This window comes from Macaca mulatta, chromosome 2, assembly GCF_049350105.2.
Source record: "Macaca mulatta isolate MMU2019108-1 chromosome 2, T2T-MMU8v2.0, whole genome shotgun sequence".
Lineage (NCBI taxonomy): Eukaryota > Metazoa > Chordata > Mammalia > Primates > Cercopithecidae > Macaca > Macaca mulatta.
Window position 1 is genome coordinate 24281305 of NC_133407.1, and position 14488 is coordinate 24295792.

The following is a 14488-nucleotide window of genomic DNA, read 5'->3' on the forward strand; positions in this document are numbered from 1 at the left end:
GGAAGAAAAAGTCATGTGGATACATAAGTGAAGAACTTACACTTAGTGCATGCTTACAATGTGCAGGACACTGTTCCAAGAACTTTTAATATATAAACCTGTTTGGTCATCAAAACAATAGTATATTCCCATTTTACAGAAAATCCACATCTCTAAAGTTCCAGAAGCAACTTATTTATTATTATTATTATTATTATTATTTTTTGCCTCTCTAATGACCACCTCTCATGAGGCTACCAAGAAATATAAGGGATGAGCCATTCCTTCAAATGGCTTCTGGACTAGGTCAAAGTTTACAGTCCTTGGCAACCAGAAGCAACTTTAACTGAACTATAGAAGGTCAGATCAGGTTTTAGAGTCAGAAGACCTGGGTTTGAGTCCAGGTCCATCATGTACATCCATGTCACTTTCTAAACTCCACACATGTAAAATAGGGATGATAATTCTATCCATATCCCCACCCCCATACAAATTTGCCAAACACCTATTATTCATAAGGCTCTTTTGCAAGTGCTAGAGACACAGTAATGACCACAACAGTGCTCATCCCTGTTTCTGTCGTGCTTACATTTCCAGTGAGGACAGACAAAATAGTTCCCGTTGGTGACAAGTATGATGAAGAACCTAAAGTAAAATGATAGAGAGAAGATGGTTGGGGAGCTGGTCAGGAAAGCTCTCTCTCAAACCTCAATGACAGGGAGCTGGTGATATAAGGATTTGGACAGGGTCACTCCAGGCATAGGAAAGAGCTTCTGCAAGATGCTGCGGTGGGAATGGGCTTCCCATGTTAGAGGCAGCCCATGTGGCTGGAGGATAGAGAGAAGGGGGCAGAGCCATGGGTGAGGAGCTCAGCCAGAGGGAGGCTCAGTGGGGCCTTGAGGCCACTGTAAGGCCTGAAGATTTTATTCTAATATTGATGGGAAGTCATCAGATTATTTCAAGCACCAGAGAAATACACTCTTATTTATACTTTTAAATGCTCACTCTGGCTGCTCTGTGGAAAGTGGATTGTAAGTGACTGAGAGCAAAAGCAAGGAGACTTGTTATGAATATAAATGAGTAATGGGAAAATTAAATGAGGTAGTAAGTACAATTTCTAAAGAACTTTCGAAGCACACATAAAACAATAGCTATTAATAGGTCATTTACTACGCATCAAACTAAGGGCAATAAGGAGAACATATCAGTTAATAGCACAAAAGGCAAAGAAGAGCAGGTGAAGTGCTTCTCTTAATTTTAGGTTCCTTCTCAATCAAGAAGTATATGTTCCCTGGATGTTTGTGAAGATAAAGTGTCTAGCTCAGTTCCTGGATCATAGTAAATGCTCAACCAAACATTACTCTCCTGTCCTGCATGATTCTAAAAAACATCAGTTGAGGCGTCTATACTGTGAGAATTCAGCAAGGCTAAACCTTATGGGTGGAAGTAAAAAAAACTAAAATGGAAATTAGAGGCTTCCTACCTAATAGTCTGATGCTACACAATGATAATTCTACACACTCTCTGGGTTTACAAAGCACGTTTTACACACACACCCCTAATGCAGAATATGGTTTGCCGTCAGTCTCAGTACCTAATATGAATGGCCTTTTAATGCAAGCTAAACTCTTGCAATGAGTGCCATGAAATCCCAGCCTACACAGCTTACCCTATCTGACCACTTTGTCATAATCCTATTTCCTTTGCTTTAGCTCTTTTCTAAGGTATCAGCTCGCTCTTGTGTCCTGAAATACTTGAATATTTTAATCTAATTCTCCTTTTTTGATGGACAGATTTATTTTCTATCATCTTTAATGAAATTTCCAGAGATAGGATGTAAGTAGTTATGTTAATGAAATTTATGTTTGTTTCTCTTTTGGAAAAGAACCCTTTGGATCAGTGTTGTGTCAATCAAAGCCATCAGAATGATGGTCATCGAATGCAAACCTAATCATTCAAGTCTAAACTCCCTTGAGACACACAAACCAAAGGAGTTCACACGTCCCTATGTAGTTATTATTTTCTTTTGTTCTACTTATTTTTAATTCATCATAACTAATTACATTGGTTAATTGTGTTGATGTCTAGAATGGGAAGTATTGAAAGTCATATGTTAACTGGGATTCATTAAGAGTAAACGGTTCATGATTTATGTGAATAACAAAATATGATCATTTCTAGAATGCTCCGTTTTTTAAAAAAAATTACTTCTACTACTGTGTGCATTGTGTCCCAGATAATGCTCAGAACAACAGGCTTTTATTTTTAATTTTTTATTTATTTCAATAGGTTTTTTGGGAACATGTGGTGGTTTCATGAATAAGTTCTTCTGTGGTGATTTCTGAGATTTTGGTGCACCCATCGCCCGAGCAGTGTACACTGTACCCAGTGTGTAGTCTTTTATCTCTTACCACCCTGACCCTTTCTGAAGTCCCCAAAGTCCAATGTATCATTCTTATGTCTTTGCATCCTCATAGCTTAGTACCCATATGTGAGTGAACACATATGATGTTTGGTTTTCCATTCCTGAGTTACTTCACTTAGAATAATAGTCTCCACTTCCATCCAGGTTGCTATGAATGTCATTATTTCATTCTGTTTTATGTCTGAGTAGTATTCCATATATATATATATGAAATATATATATATATATATATAAAAATATATATATCACATTCTCTTTATCCATGAGTTTATTGATGCGCATTTTTTGGGCTGGTTCTGTATTTTTGCAATTGCAATTTGTGCTGTTATAAATGTGTGTGCAAATGTCTTTTTCATATAATGACTTCTTTTTCTCTGGGTAGATACCTAGCAGTGGGATTGGTGGATCAAACGGTAGACCTACTTTTAGTTCATTAAGGAATCTCCACACTGTTTTCCATAGTGACAACAGGCTTTTTGAGTAAATACTTATTTACATCCATACCTGCAATCTACAAGATAATATCTAATTAACACCTGACTTTTAAGGCTTCACTCAGTAGACCTCAAAACAATGGATGAATTTTTGAATGATAATGAAAATTTACTCTGAGGTTGTGTAAAACACTGGAGTCTGAGGAAACCACAGACTTACTCAAAACCTGTCACTAATTTATTTTCTTACCTTAAATTTATCTTAACCCTGTGGATCTCAAACTCTGTTGGCTATCGCAATCACCTGGAGAACTTGATAGCTCTATGCATGCCCTCACCCTATCCAACTTCAAAAAGTCTGGTCTTCAGTGTTGTTTAGTAGCACCTCAGATGATTCTGATACACATCAAAGTTTGAGAATCACTGACTTAACCTTTTGGGATGTTAATCTTCCTAAAAAGAAATATCCCATTTGTGTGAGTTTTGAAGGAACAAAAGGAGATAGGCGTTAGACATAGGAAATTACTAAAGACCATCATTGCCAACCACAGGTATGTGGAGGTAACTTGTAGGTCTCACCAACAACAGTATATCCAGTAGGTAGAATTTCAGGACCCCAGTGTCATGGGTGTCTCATCCCTCCTTGGGAATGGAATAGGGATTACATGTTGCCCCGCTGTTCTTGCTAGGATAAAAATCAAGAATCCTCCTGAAATAAATTCCTCTTGAGCTTTCTCATGACCCAATCGGGACTTCTCAGTCTCCAGGTTTCCCAGCAGTGCCCCAACCAATAAACCTGCCAATTAAGCAACTGAATATCATTATTGCGAATGTAATTACAGACAGTAATTATGAGCTTGTAAATGCCTCCCATGAATGAAGCCCTTTTCCCAAACCATCTCGGCTGCTTTTCTTTGGAAAATGGAAAGCAATCCTATCCCTTGCCTCACCCCAAGTGTAGCCTTCCTTGCTTACAAGAAACCCCCTTCTTGCTGACCCAAGGGACATGCTAAGCAAGCTTTAATAGGCTGTGCTTTAAGGGGAAATGTCCTCTTGGAGTGGAGCCCCTTTCAGCATGTCTCAGCCAAGCCTTGTTTCCCTAGGGAGTAATGACTACCCAGTTTGGCTGTATTTCTTAATTTCTGTGGGGTCAAGGGAATTAATGCCAAATTTTAGGAATTTCTATGGAAAAATCAAATCTTAAAGCCTTTTTCAAATAGTTTGAGAACTTTAACATTATTTACATTAAGCTTTGCGAGATGCAATTTGCTGAGGATTTAGAGTCTCTGAAAATAAAGCAGGCACCATAAAAACATGCATGGTGAGACGACTTTTCATGTCTGTGGAAATAATATCAATCTCGTTGGGCCCAGAATTAACCCCTGCCCTCAGTAACTTTATATTTAGCACATGAAAACCTCAAGCCCTTATGGATAATGGTACTTGAATGAGTTACACATGGATATGTTTAGCTCGAAATGCAATACAATCTTTCAAGATCTCAATCTGTTGTTGCCTTTTAATGGATAGTGAGAATAAGTGCCTGTAATTGCACCAGTAGCTAGCACAGTCGAAAGTGGTAGAAGTCCACAGCTTTTTGATTTACCATGCAATGAATAATGCCATGTAAACTCTGAAAAGGAAGAATCTATGTTTATATAATGTACCCCATACAATGCTTAGCACAGCCCTTTGCATAGAATGAATTTTCAGAGCTCTTCTCTGAATAAGATCAAATGTTACACCCAAAAGTTAGCACAGTGTACAATTTTTAAAAGGAGACTTATTGCTTATTGGCCAAATTAAGCTATTTCAAGCCACAGCATTTCCATTTACTATGACAAAGGAATCATGTGTTGATGATTACTTTGTTACTATTGTTTATGGTTTTCTCCTGGAGTAGGAATACAGTGTGCATGGGCATTGGAATTTTCTCGTAGTAACATGAAAACCCAGAAGGGTAAATGCAACTTTCCAAAGTGACTGAGTAATTTACACTTTTAGAGAAACCATCCTAACCAACATTAGCTGAAGACATCTGGTAGCTTTCGAGAGGGTGCTTATGAAAACCTAAAGCATTTTTAACCCTCATGTTAAATAATTTAAAATTCACTTTAAATATTTGAAAGTCAGCTTAAAATTCACTGTGCTATGCACAGGTCAGGATAGACATGTCTCTCTAAGCCCCAGGGATATGGGTATCCATGGTCTTCTGGTAATTTCAGTGTTAAAAAAAATTCACATATAAATTTGTGAATTATGATCACTTTAAAGAGACCATATAAACTCTGAAAAGGAGGACTGACATATTTATGTTATATTTTTTCTAATTTTGACAAACAGTAACTTAAGAATTTCTGAAAATATGGATGACCAGATGGATTATGTTTTTTTAATGTGTACAACATGCATACAAATATGTGTGTGTGTGTGTGTGTGTGTGTGTATATTAGCTTGCTCATTTTTGCTCTCTATATCCATGTACAGTAAAGATATTTAAGGAAGTAAAATTTGCCACCGGGGAAGGTTAGTGTCAGAAATTTTTCATCATATCATTACATTTTTTCCCATTTTCTATAAGCCAAACCCTCAAGTCCCTATAAATTGAATAGAAAAAATATATATAATATACATAAATAATTAACCAGCTGCACTCCAACCAAAGACTTTAAGTTCATCATTCTATCATTAGGGCTCTTAATTTGTCCCACAGCTAAAGCACTATCTGCTTTCCTTCATCGGTTCTTATTGCCAACTTGGGACTATATTGAAGCCCTTTACAAAACTTCTATTTGTAAGATCCCCTTCTTTTTTTTTTTTTTTTTCTTTTTGTAGGCCATCAGAGGTAGAAGGTGGTAAAAACAGAGTTGCCACTCTCGGTGTGGCCACGTGAGCACGTCCCATTTAAGTAACAGGGTGTCCCTCAGGTCAGCTTGTGATAAAACCCAAGTCAAACAAGGCTGAATCCTGGGTGTTTTATGTCCTAAGGATCTGAAAAGTGTTCACGGCCAGCCCTGACCCTCAAGACCTCAAATGGTCATCTAAGCAGTAACATAAATTGGTGTGTAAACTTGCTCCTGGGCCATTGCTGTGGAAGTGGGACTGGCGAAAGTACAGCCTTGCCATGCGAGAACTAATGTCTTTCTAGGCATTTAAAATAAGGGGGAATGTGTTGATTACTCCGACAGGCAATCCAACTGCAGTGGCTAAATGCCCAAGGCTGACAAATTCTGCATCTTATCACTACCGTCAAGTGGCGTGTGAATCCTGTAAGCCCCAAAAGAATTGAGACACAACTTGCCTTCCAAAACTCTGCATCTCAGCAAAATCTTGACAATGCCAACAGCTCGTCATCTCGTGTTTTTCAACCCTTTAGAAAATGGCCTTACAGCCTGGGACAAACCGAAGCACTGTCCAGACCGAGAACACGACTGGAAGCTAGTAGGAATGTCTGAAGCCTGTCTACATAGGAAGAGCCATTCAGAGAGGCGCAGCACATTGAAAAATGAACAGTCGTCGCCACATCTCATCCAGGCCACTTGGACTAGCTCAATATTCCATCTGGACCATGATGATGTGAACGACCAGAGTGTCTCGAGTGCCCAGACCTTCCAAACGGAGGAGAAGAAATGTAAAGGTAACCAGATTTTTATTAGCCCATTATCATGTGTTACAACAAGAAAAAAAAAAAAAAAACCGTGTTGTAACTGTGTACTCCGTCTCCATTTCTCTTCCAATGTATGGCGTCCCATGTTTTCTCCAACTGTTCTTTTACTGGGCGTCATTTTCTTCAAATATTCTTTTTAAAGTAAATAAATAAGTGGAATCCAAAGAAAGCAGCTTGTTTTGGATTCACGTTGTGCTGGGACACTTGGGGTGACGACATTTTTACTTCTCTAATTAGTAGAGGGGTTAGTTTTGGCTTTAATTCCATTTTTGGGTCTGAGTTGAAACAGGCATCGCTGTATTTTTATGACGTCTTGCTTTAAAGTGTGTCTGTGCATATGTACATTTCTTTTCGCAATTGTGCCAGTAGCTAATGGGATCTCAATGCCCACCTTTAACCTAGACAAGTCATGCTCAAATGAGAGGTTTTAAGTTGTTGTCTTCTACTCATTAAATCCTTGTGTCATCATCCTGAAAGGAGAGATTATGGTGTTAGGAGGTTGTCACCTCATAAGGCAAAAAAAAACATTAAACTGGCCTAAGTTCCTGATTGCATTAGATTTAACTGTTCTTTACCTCAGGTCGCCTCCGCCCTGACAGATGTCTTCGTCCTGATCGCTTTATTGTCTTAGGGCTCCCCAAAATCTTTGCTTCTTAAATCAATTTGTGTCTTTCAATGTCCAAGAGACCAATTTGTATCTTTAAATGCCTAAGTTCATTTAATTTCCCATTCTTTTTCAGCTTAGTGGGCTTTTTTTTTTTTTTTTTTAAAGGAGGGTCTATTTAGTTTTTCTTTATGGATTGTGACTCATGGTAAAGTTTAAAATTGTGTTTTGAAAATCTCGTAATCATATACCAACATATAATAATGAAAGTTTACAAAGACTCCCATTTACAAGCCCTGAAGGACTTACACAGCTGTTCTACTTTGAACATATACACATGATTATATTTATCCTTCATACAAAAGAACTGGTCTTTTAGGTTTTCTGAAAATACTTTGAAAGCTCCTAGGAACTACCAGTTTACCTGGGAAATGGAGTGTTTCAGTTGGAAATAGAGTTAATCAAAAGTAATAGTGAAATAGTGTTATGAGCTCTGATTTGAGGGCAGTCAAAACTATACATGTCCCTTTGGAAAGGTTTCTATTTGGACTCTCTTATATATATAATTGAGGAGATCTGAGAAATTGAAAGGGCTATTTAGAAAAAAAGCAAAATAAAGTTTTTCAAAGGAGTCAGGATGTAGGACGTGTGTGTGTGCGCGCGTGCACGTGTGTGCATGCACAAAATACATTTCTTTGCAATACAATTGAGATTTAGTCTTAGCATATGTGACCAGATTGTATCTCCAAATTATATGGGCTGGCACTAAAACCATGTCAGTTTACAGTGAAATGCCAACAGATAACTCTAGCATCCTTGTGATCTAATAATGTCATAAACCCAATTTAATTCACTCACAATTGATACCCATATTCATTCACTTATTTATTCATAGAGTCCATCTATGTCTCTATCATTTAAAATAAACCTTGGCCTTACATATCTAGTTTCCAACACCACACATTTCAGTTTGTTGGCCATCTTAAAAGCAAAAGGAAACAGTCTCTGTTTGCATACAAGATGCTTAGTAGAGTGGTTAAGACCACAAATATTTGAGACTGATCTATTTGAGCTAGAATCCTAGCCTTTCTACTTTCTGTGCTTGACCAAACTTATAAGATTAATACAATTAAATAAGATGATGTATTTAAGCATTTAGCAACGTACCTGACTTATAGTGCTCTCTGAATAGCAGCTGTCATTATTGTTGTCATCATTATTATTAGCTATGCATCATTAAGTCATAAAAATACCTTGAATCATGCTGTGAGCCTGGTAAGGAATGAAGCAAGAGGAGACTTTCAGATGGATGTGGGGTGGGGCATGAGGTTTCAGGGAGGTTAGAGTGGATAATTCATTTTGCATTCATTCAACTCTTTTTCACTGAAAGTCAGAGATGTAATAAGAGAATATAATTAAATTATTAAAGTCCTTCCTCAAGATTCTAATATTAACAGGAAAACAACTAAAATAAGTCTCCCATGTTTTCCAGAGTAACCACCAGGGTTCACCTTGACATAGTCATGAGGCAATGCCTTGGTTCAGCATGAAAATGCCACCAGGAAACCTATGTTATCATGGTCCAAGAAACTTATAAACTAAATATCATTCATTCAGAATGGGCACATGTATTGAGTGAGGCAGCAGTGAGTCCAGGACAGCAACAAGATTATACAGTCTTTCCTTATAGAGCTGGTTCTCCATCTGCTCTGCTTGTCAGCTCTGTATAGTTACTATGAAGAGAGTTCTATTTTGATGTTCATCCATGTTGAGCATTTATTTCCTAGATGGCTGTCTATCCCACGCTTGACATCTCAGTCTTGGGCTAGTAATCCATGCATTCACTCATCTGTGTTTATTGAGTGCCTGTATACAGGATATTGTCCTTGATGTCCAAGCATAAGAAAATGGCAGCAGGGCCAAAAGAACATCCAACTAGCCCTATTCCAAGGACCCCATGTAGAAATGATACGAACAAAATAGTCCTGAGGATACAAAAGTTAATTCTGCACAACAGGATCCAAAGAACAAATTGACTCCTTGAAGCTATGCAGTGAGCCCATCTGCCAGATCAGTCACCTAGCCAGGCTAGAGCAGTGCACTTCTAAGTGTGGTTTGGGGACTGGGACCTTTCTGTGAAGTGGTTATTACCATTTCTATTGATGCAAATACAGAAACTGAGAGTAAGCTTTAGGAACTTTTATAGCAGTTTGACGTTGCCACTGGCATCCAAATGCATCCAAATGCATGATCAGTGAATTCGTCTCACTGAACAGGATATAGACAATTGGATGTTGTCAAACTTGCCTGGTCAGTCACGTGTGGCTTGAACTACGTAAAAGTCTTGTGCAGTAGAACCATATATTGCTCCACAATGGACCAGATTTTTAAAATAGGCTTTCACTTCAAATTGTTTGGGAATCACTGATTTATGTTTGTAGTACTCTTAAATATTGTTTCTTTAGGGGTTTTTGGTAGCTATCTAAGATTTTGTTTGTCATTTTGTTCTGAATACTGCTTTTTTTTGTTTTTGTTTTTGAGACGGAGTCTTGCTCTGTTGCCCAGGATGGAGTGCAGTGGCGCAATCTTGGCTCACTGCAACCTCTACCTCCCAGGTTCAAACAATTCTCCTGCCTCAGCCTCCTGAGTAGCTGAGATTACAAGCATGTACCACCATGCCCAGCTAATTTTGGTATTTTTAGTAGAGACAGGATTTCGCCATGTTGGCCAGGCAGGTCTCAAACTCCTGACCTCAGCTGAGCCACCCACCTCGGCCTCCCAAAGTGGTGGGATTACAGGCTTGAGCCACTGTGCCCAGCCTTACTGCTTTTATTTTAACCTGCATATACCTATGCTTCTGTCTGCTATAGGCATCCTAAGTGAATTAATTGGTACCACATTTAATTAGAATGAGAGCTCTGAAGCCCTTACATTCTGTTGCAGAGCCCACAAGTTGAATCTGCTGGAGTATCAGAGGCTATTTTAACCAGGATCAAGTGACCCATTCCCTTCTGCAACTCACCCCACCCACCCACACCCGCTCGTTCCATGCCACACTTCCTTGGCACTTTAATCACAATTTGAACTGATTGCTCAGCCATAAGGACCACATCCTACTCCTTGTCCTCCTCCTGCCTTCCCAGTCTGAGATGATATATCCAGTGCTACTGAGTGTAGGAGTACCAACCAGTGGCACTAGGAGAACCTGGAGCTTTGTAGAAATAAGAATCTCAGGCCCCACCCAGATTACTGAATCTCTAGAGAGGGGCCCAGCCTTCTATTTTCTTGCCAACCCAGTGCAGGTTCTTAATACCTGGGTATCATGATGTGCTTGAGAATACTCTTAAACTCGTAGCACAGGAAAGGGTCTGCCACCTGGTGGGCACTTAGGAAATGTGCATTTTTTTTCCCCTTCCTTGAGTGCACGTGGGGAGCCACTTGAGTCCCTCCATTCTTGGTTGGGCCTTTCTTTGGGCCTGGCTTATCTCAGTCGCCAACTGGAAGGTCTGCTTAGTCACTGCCTAATAACAGATCACCCTGGGACTTGAGCCCTTCTGAGAACCCCACGCTGTTTGACTGAGGCCTTGATCCTCCCCTGAATTCTTACAAGGCTTCTCCCCTCTACCCTCTCATGCCCTACTGTACTTCTCACTGGGAACCACAGGGTCCCACCTCCCACAGGATGGGTTCTAGACAGATGCGTGGATCCCTGGAGCTGGACCTAACCAGCCCTGCTGAACCCAGGCAGTCAGGCCTCTATACTTTTATGTCAATCACGGACCTTCCTGAAACCGTGAAACCCAAGGGGAGAAACAAGGCAGGACTCACCCACCTCCCTGGTGGACTCAGAATAAAGGAGAGCAGTCATCAGTGATCTCACGGAAATGTCTCTGTGCTTAACATTTTCAAAACTGATTCTGGAATACCCAGGAAGGCAAGAGGGAATGAGTTAAAATAATTTTAAGAACAAGTTATTTCCTCCCATTATAAAAGCCTATATGTTCATGGTAGAAAAAAAAAAGTCTACAAATTTTTTAAATTGCAAATGGTTTCAAATCAGTTGAAGTTCTATCCCCCAAGGGTAGGCACTGTACATTGTTATTATATTTCAGTCTTTTCTCTGTGCATGTGTATTTTTTATAAACCTGGGATCAGACTAGGCATACCATTTTAACCAGCTTTTAATGCCTAACAATATATCATGAACATTTTCCCATGTCATTAAATATTCTGAGTCCTGACTTTCATTGGCTATAGATTGTTCTTACTTATAGATGTATCATAATTTATGAAACCAGACCTCAAGATTTAGACAAGTTAAAGTAATTTTTTAAACAATATCTTATGTCAGCAAAGGGGAAAACTATTAACTCGTGCTCTTCATAAAGGAAAAAAATGAATCAAATCAGTGATGACAATTTCAAATGATATACCATTCTCATTTACCAAAATAACAAAGTGTCTTAAAAGTTGGAGACATAAATGCAAGTCATTGTGTGCATTATAATCTTTCATGTTAGACATTCACATTTTCAGCAGATGATTGCTATCTTTGTCCTTAAGTAAAATACAAGGACATCTCCAGGTGAATAAGTATTTTAGAAGGTGGAGGATTGAAAAGCTTGTGCCCTTCCGCCAGTACTATCATCTGCTCCATCCATCTCTGCTCTCCACTCTGCCCCACTCATCATACATCAGGATCTGCAGTCCCAACTGAGAGTGCCAGTGATTCATATACCTCAAGGGCACTCTGGGAGCCTTAGCAATCAACATGAGAACAATGGCTGTCTCTCCACTTTTGGCATATGTCAGATAGCTGTGTGATTTGATACTTCAAAGGCAGGGACGAGTACCCCATAAGTATACTGGGGCAGACAGAAATAGAAGATCAAGGGGAAAAAAAGCTACCTGCGAGATGGGAGGGAATTAAAAACAAAAAACTGGAAACAGCAATGTCAAAGGGAAGTAGCTATCAGAAATCCAAGGCCCTGGTTCATCTAACTTCAGTTTTCAGAGATGCAGCATGGAGCAGGGGATAGACCACCCCACGCTTTCCAAGGCCAACTGAACAGTGTCTGTCATGCCGAAAGATGCAGATGTACCCAACCATACCTCTCATCATACTCTGTCCCAGGGAAATACTCACACAGGGCACAAGTCTGTTCAAAAGTGTTCTTTGCATCTTTGTTTTTGTTACTGATAAACTGGAAGCAATATATATGTCTGTCCACTGGGGAATGTTCCAATAAATTGTGGTATATCCAAAGCATTCACTAGAAAAATTAAAAACAGACTTTTTTAAAAGAAATGATTTCAGGAATGCTTAATGAAAGTAAGCATGCATTAAGAATAGTGTAATCCCACTTATAGCATTAAAAGTCTATATAATTGTGTGTTTACAAATGTGCACAGAAAAAAGTTCCCAGATATACATCAAACTTGTTTCAGTAGATACCTTAAAAAAGAAAAGGGTGGAATAAGAAGGATTAACTCCATATGCAACTGCATTCAAAAATCTTTACAAGAATGTATTAATAAATATTAATGAACATATTAATGAATAATGATGTGCATAATTTGTTTAATGTTACGATCATACGCTTCACAGTTAGGCATAAGTTGATTTCTTGCTCTTTAAATCATCAGCTCAGGGAAAATTTTTTAACCTCTGTAACCCTCAGTCCATTTAGTTTTAAACGGGAATAATAGCGAGCTTTCAGATTTGTTGTAAAGATGGAAGATATTTCAATGAAGGATTTAATTTTTTTAAATAAAAAAAAAGGCCAGGTGTGGTGGCTCACACCTGTAATCCCAACACTTTGGGAGGCCGAGGCAGGTAGATCACTGGAGGTCAGGAGTTCAAGACCAGCCTGGCCAACATGATGAAACCCTGTCTCTATTAAAAATACAAAACAAAATTAGCTGGGGATGGTGGCATGTGCCTGTAATCCCAGCTACTCAGGAGACTGAGGCAGGAGGAGCGCTTGAACCCAGGAGGCAGAGGTTGCAGTGAGCTGAGATAGCGCCATTGCACTCCAGCCTGGGTAACAGAGCAAGACTCTGTCTCAAAAAAAAAGAAAAGAAAAAAAGATGAAAGATAATATGTATAAAGCACCCAACATAGTGCCTGGCACTTAGGAGAGACTAAACAATGATAACTCTTCTTAGAATATAAACACACCTCTTAGCCTTGTGCCCACCTCCTCCAGTTTTTGCCACCCTTTCTGACCTTGAAATACATTGAACTATATAAATGAAGGGAAGCAAAACAAAACATCCTGTGCACAGCTCTAGTAGAGGCATAAACAGTTGAAAAAAAAAAAGTCCATAGCAACAACTAAAGTATTTTTTTTTCAGACTCTTTTAAAATTTAAAACTTTAAATAAGAAATCAAGGGGAAAATGCAGTAGCTGAACTGGAATTCTAACTCAGGCAATCTGGCCCCAGGGTCAGAGCTCTCTACTGTTATAATCCCCTGTAACTCTAAAGGGTAAGAACATTCCAGACCTAAAGGAAAGAATTTGAAACTGTAGAGGAAATACTGCTCTACTGTCAGGTAAAGATTGCAGGGCGGTCAGACCTGCCATGATGGGAGCAGTAGGGGTCAGCATGTATCTACTTATACAGTCCGAGGTCATATTCTGGTGCTGCCACTTACCAGCCGTTGAAACTTGGGCAAGTCGCTTAGTTTGTTTGAGCCTCAGTTTTCTCATCTGTCAAATGTGGACCCTGCCTCATAGAACTGTGGAAAGAAACAAGCTCTTCGATGATATCATGGGACACAGTGGGTGCTCACTACATGGGAGTTATTTTTCTTACAGTGAGCCAGAAAGACTATGAGAACCACGTTGGACATTAGGAATGTAGCATGCCCATGTAAGAATAACCACTAAATTGTGACTGACAGGATTGAAGTTTCTAAAGCCAGGAATATTATGGACGCAGACAGAAGAGATGCAATAGCCAAATCCCGTGACTCTTCCAACAAGTAGTTTTCAGACAAAATCAGATACAAGTGGATGGCTGATGTACCTAGCATAGAAGGTGGAAAGGTATTGTTGGGAGGGTCACCCTTACAAAGACATCGTAGGTGATCACTGGAATTCAAAGTCTTTCCCTTCCCCAGGACATCTTCTACAAGTTGCCCTGAACGCTTATAATTCTATCACTGCCCTCCTATTGTTGTCTTTCAAAATGCAGACTTACTGGCTGAATATCTTATCAAGTCATTACCTTCTCCAAATGGGTGAATTGGATAAGATTCCTTTTACTTTTGCCAGGGTCCAATAAAGACAATGGAAAGAATGGAACTAGAAGGAGGCCATGAACAGGGTAAGGATAGCAAGGGATAAGAGAGAAAGAAAATAATAATAATAAGC

General features: G+C 39.2%; 1 protein-coding gene and 1 long non-coding RNA gene across 51 annotated transcripts in view; one reads left to right on the forward strand and one right to left on the reverse strand.

The window, feature by feature from the left end:
* Positions 1-14488, forward strand: part of THRB (thyroid hormone receptor beta) — a 370608-nt gene that overhangs the window by 291605 nt on the left and 64515 nt on the right. For 33 of the 50 annotated variants that reach the window (XM_077991400.1, XM_028843641.2, XM_077991390.1 and 30 more), the window contains one exon: positions 6215-6475. The exons of 5 other annotated variants lie outside the window; for them this stretch is intronic. In XM_077991400.1, the coding sequence (XP_077847526.1) occupies positions 6215-6475 (261 nt within the window). Of the gene's footprint in view, positions 1-6026; positions 6476-14488 lie in introns of all 50 variants that reach the window. 12 more of the 50 variants (XM_077991377.1, XM_077991375.1, XM_077991380.1 and 9 more) reach the window with 1 other exon arrangement.
* LOC106997142 (uncharacterized) lies at positions 6473-12386 on the reverse strand. Its single transcript, XR_003727081.2, has 3 exons — positions 12256-12386; positions 8277-8381; positions 6473-6975 (listed from the first exon to the last, which is right to left on the reverse strand). It is a non-coding gene; the product is annotated as an uncharacterized LOC106997142 (long non-coding RNA).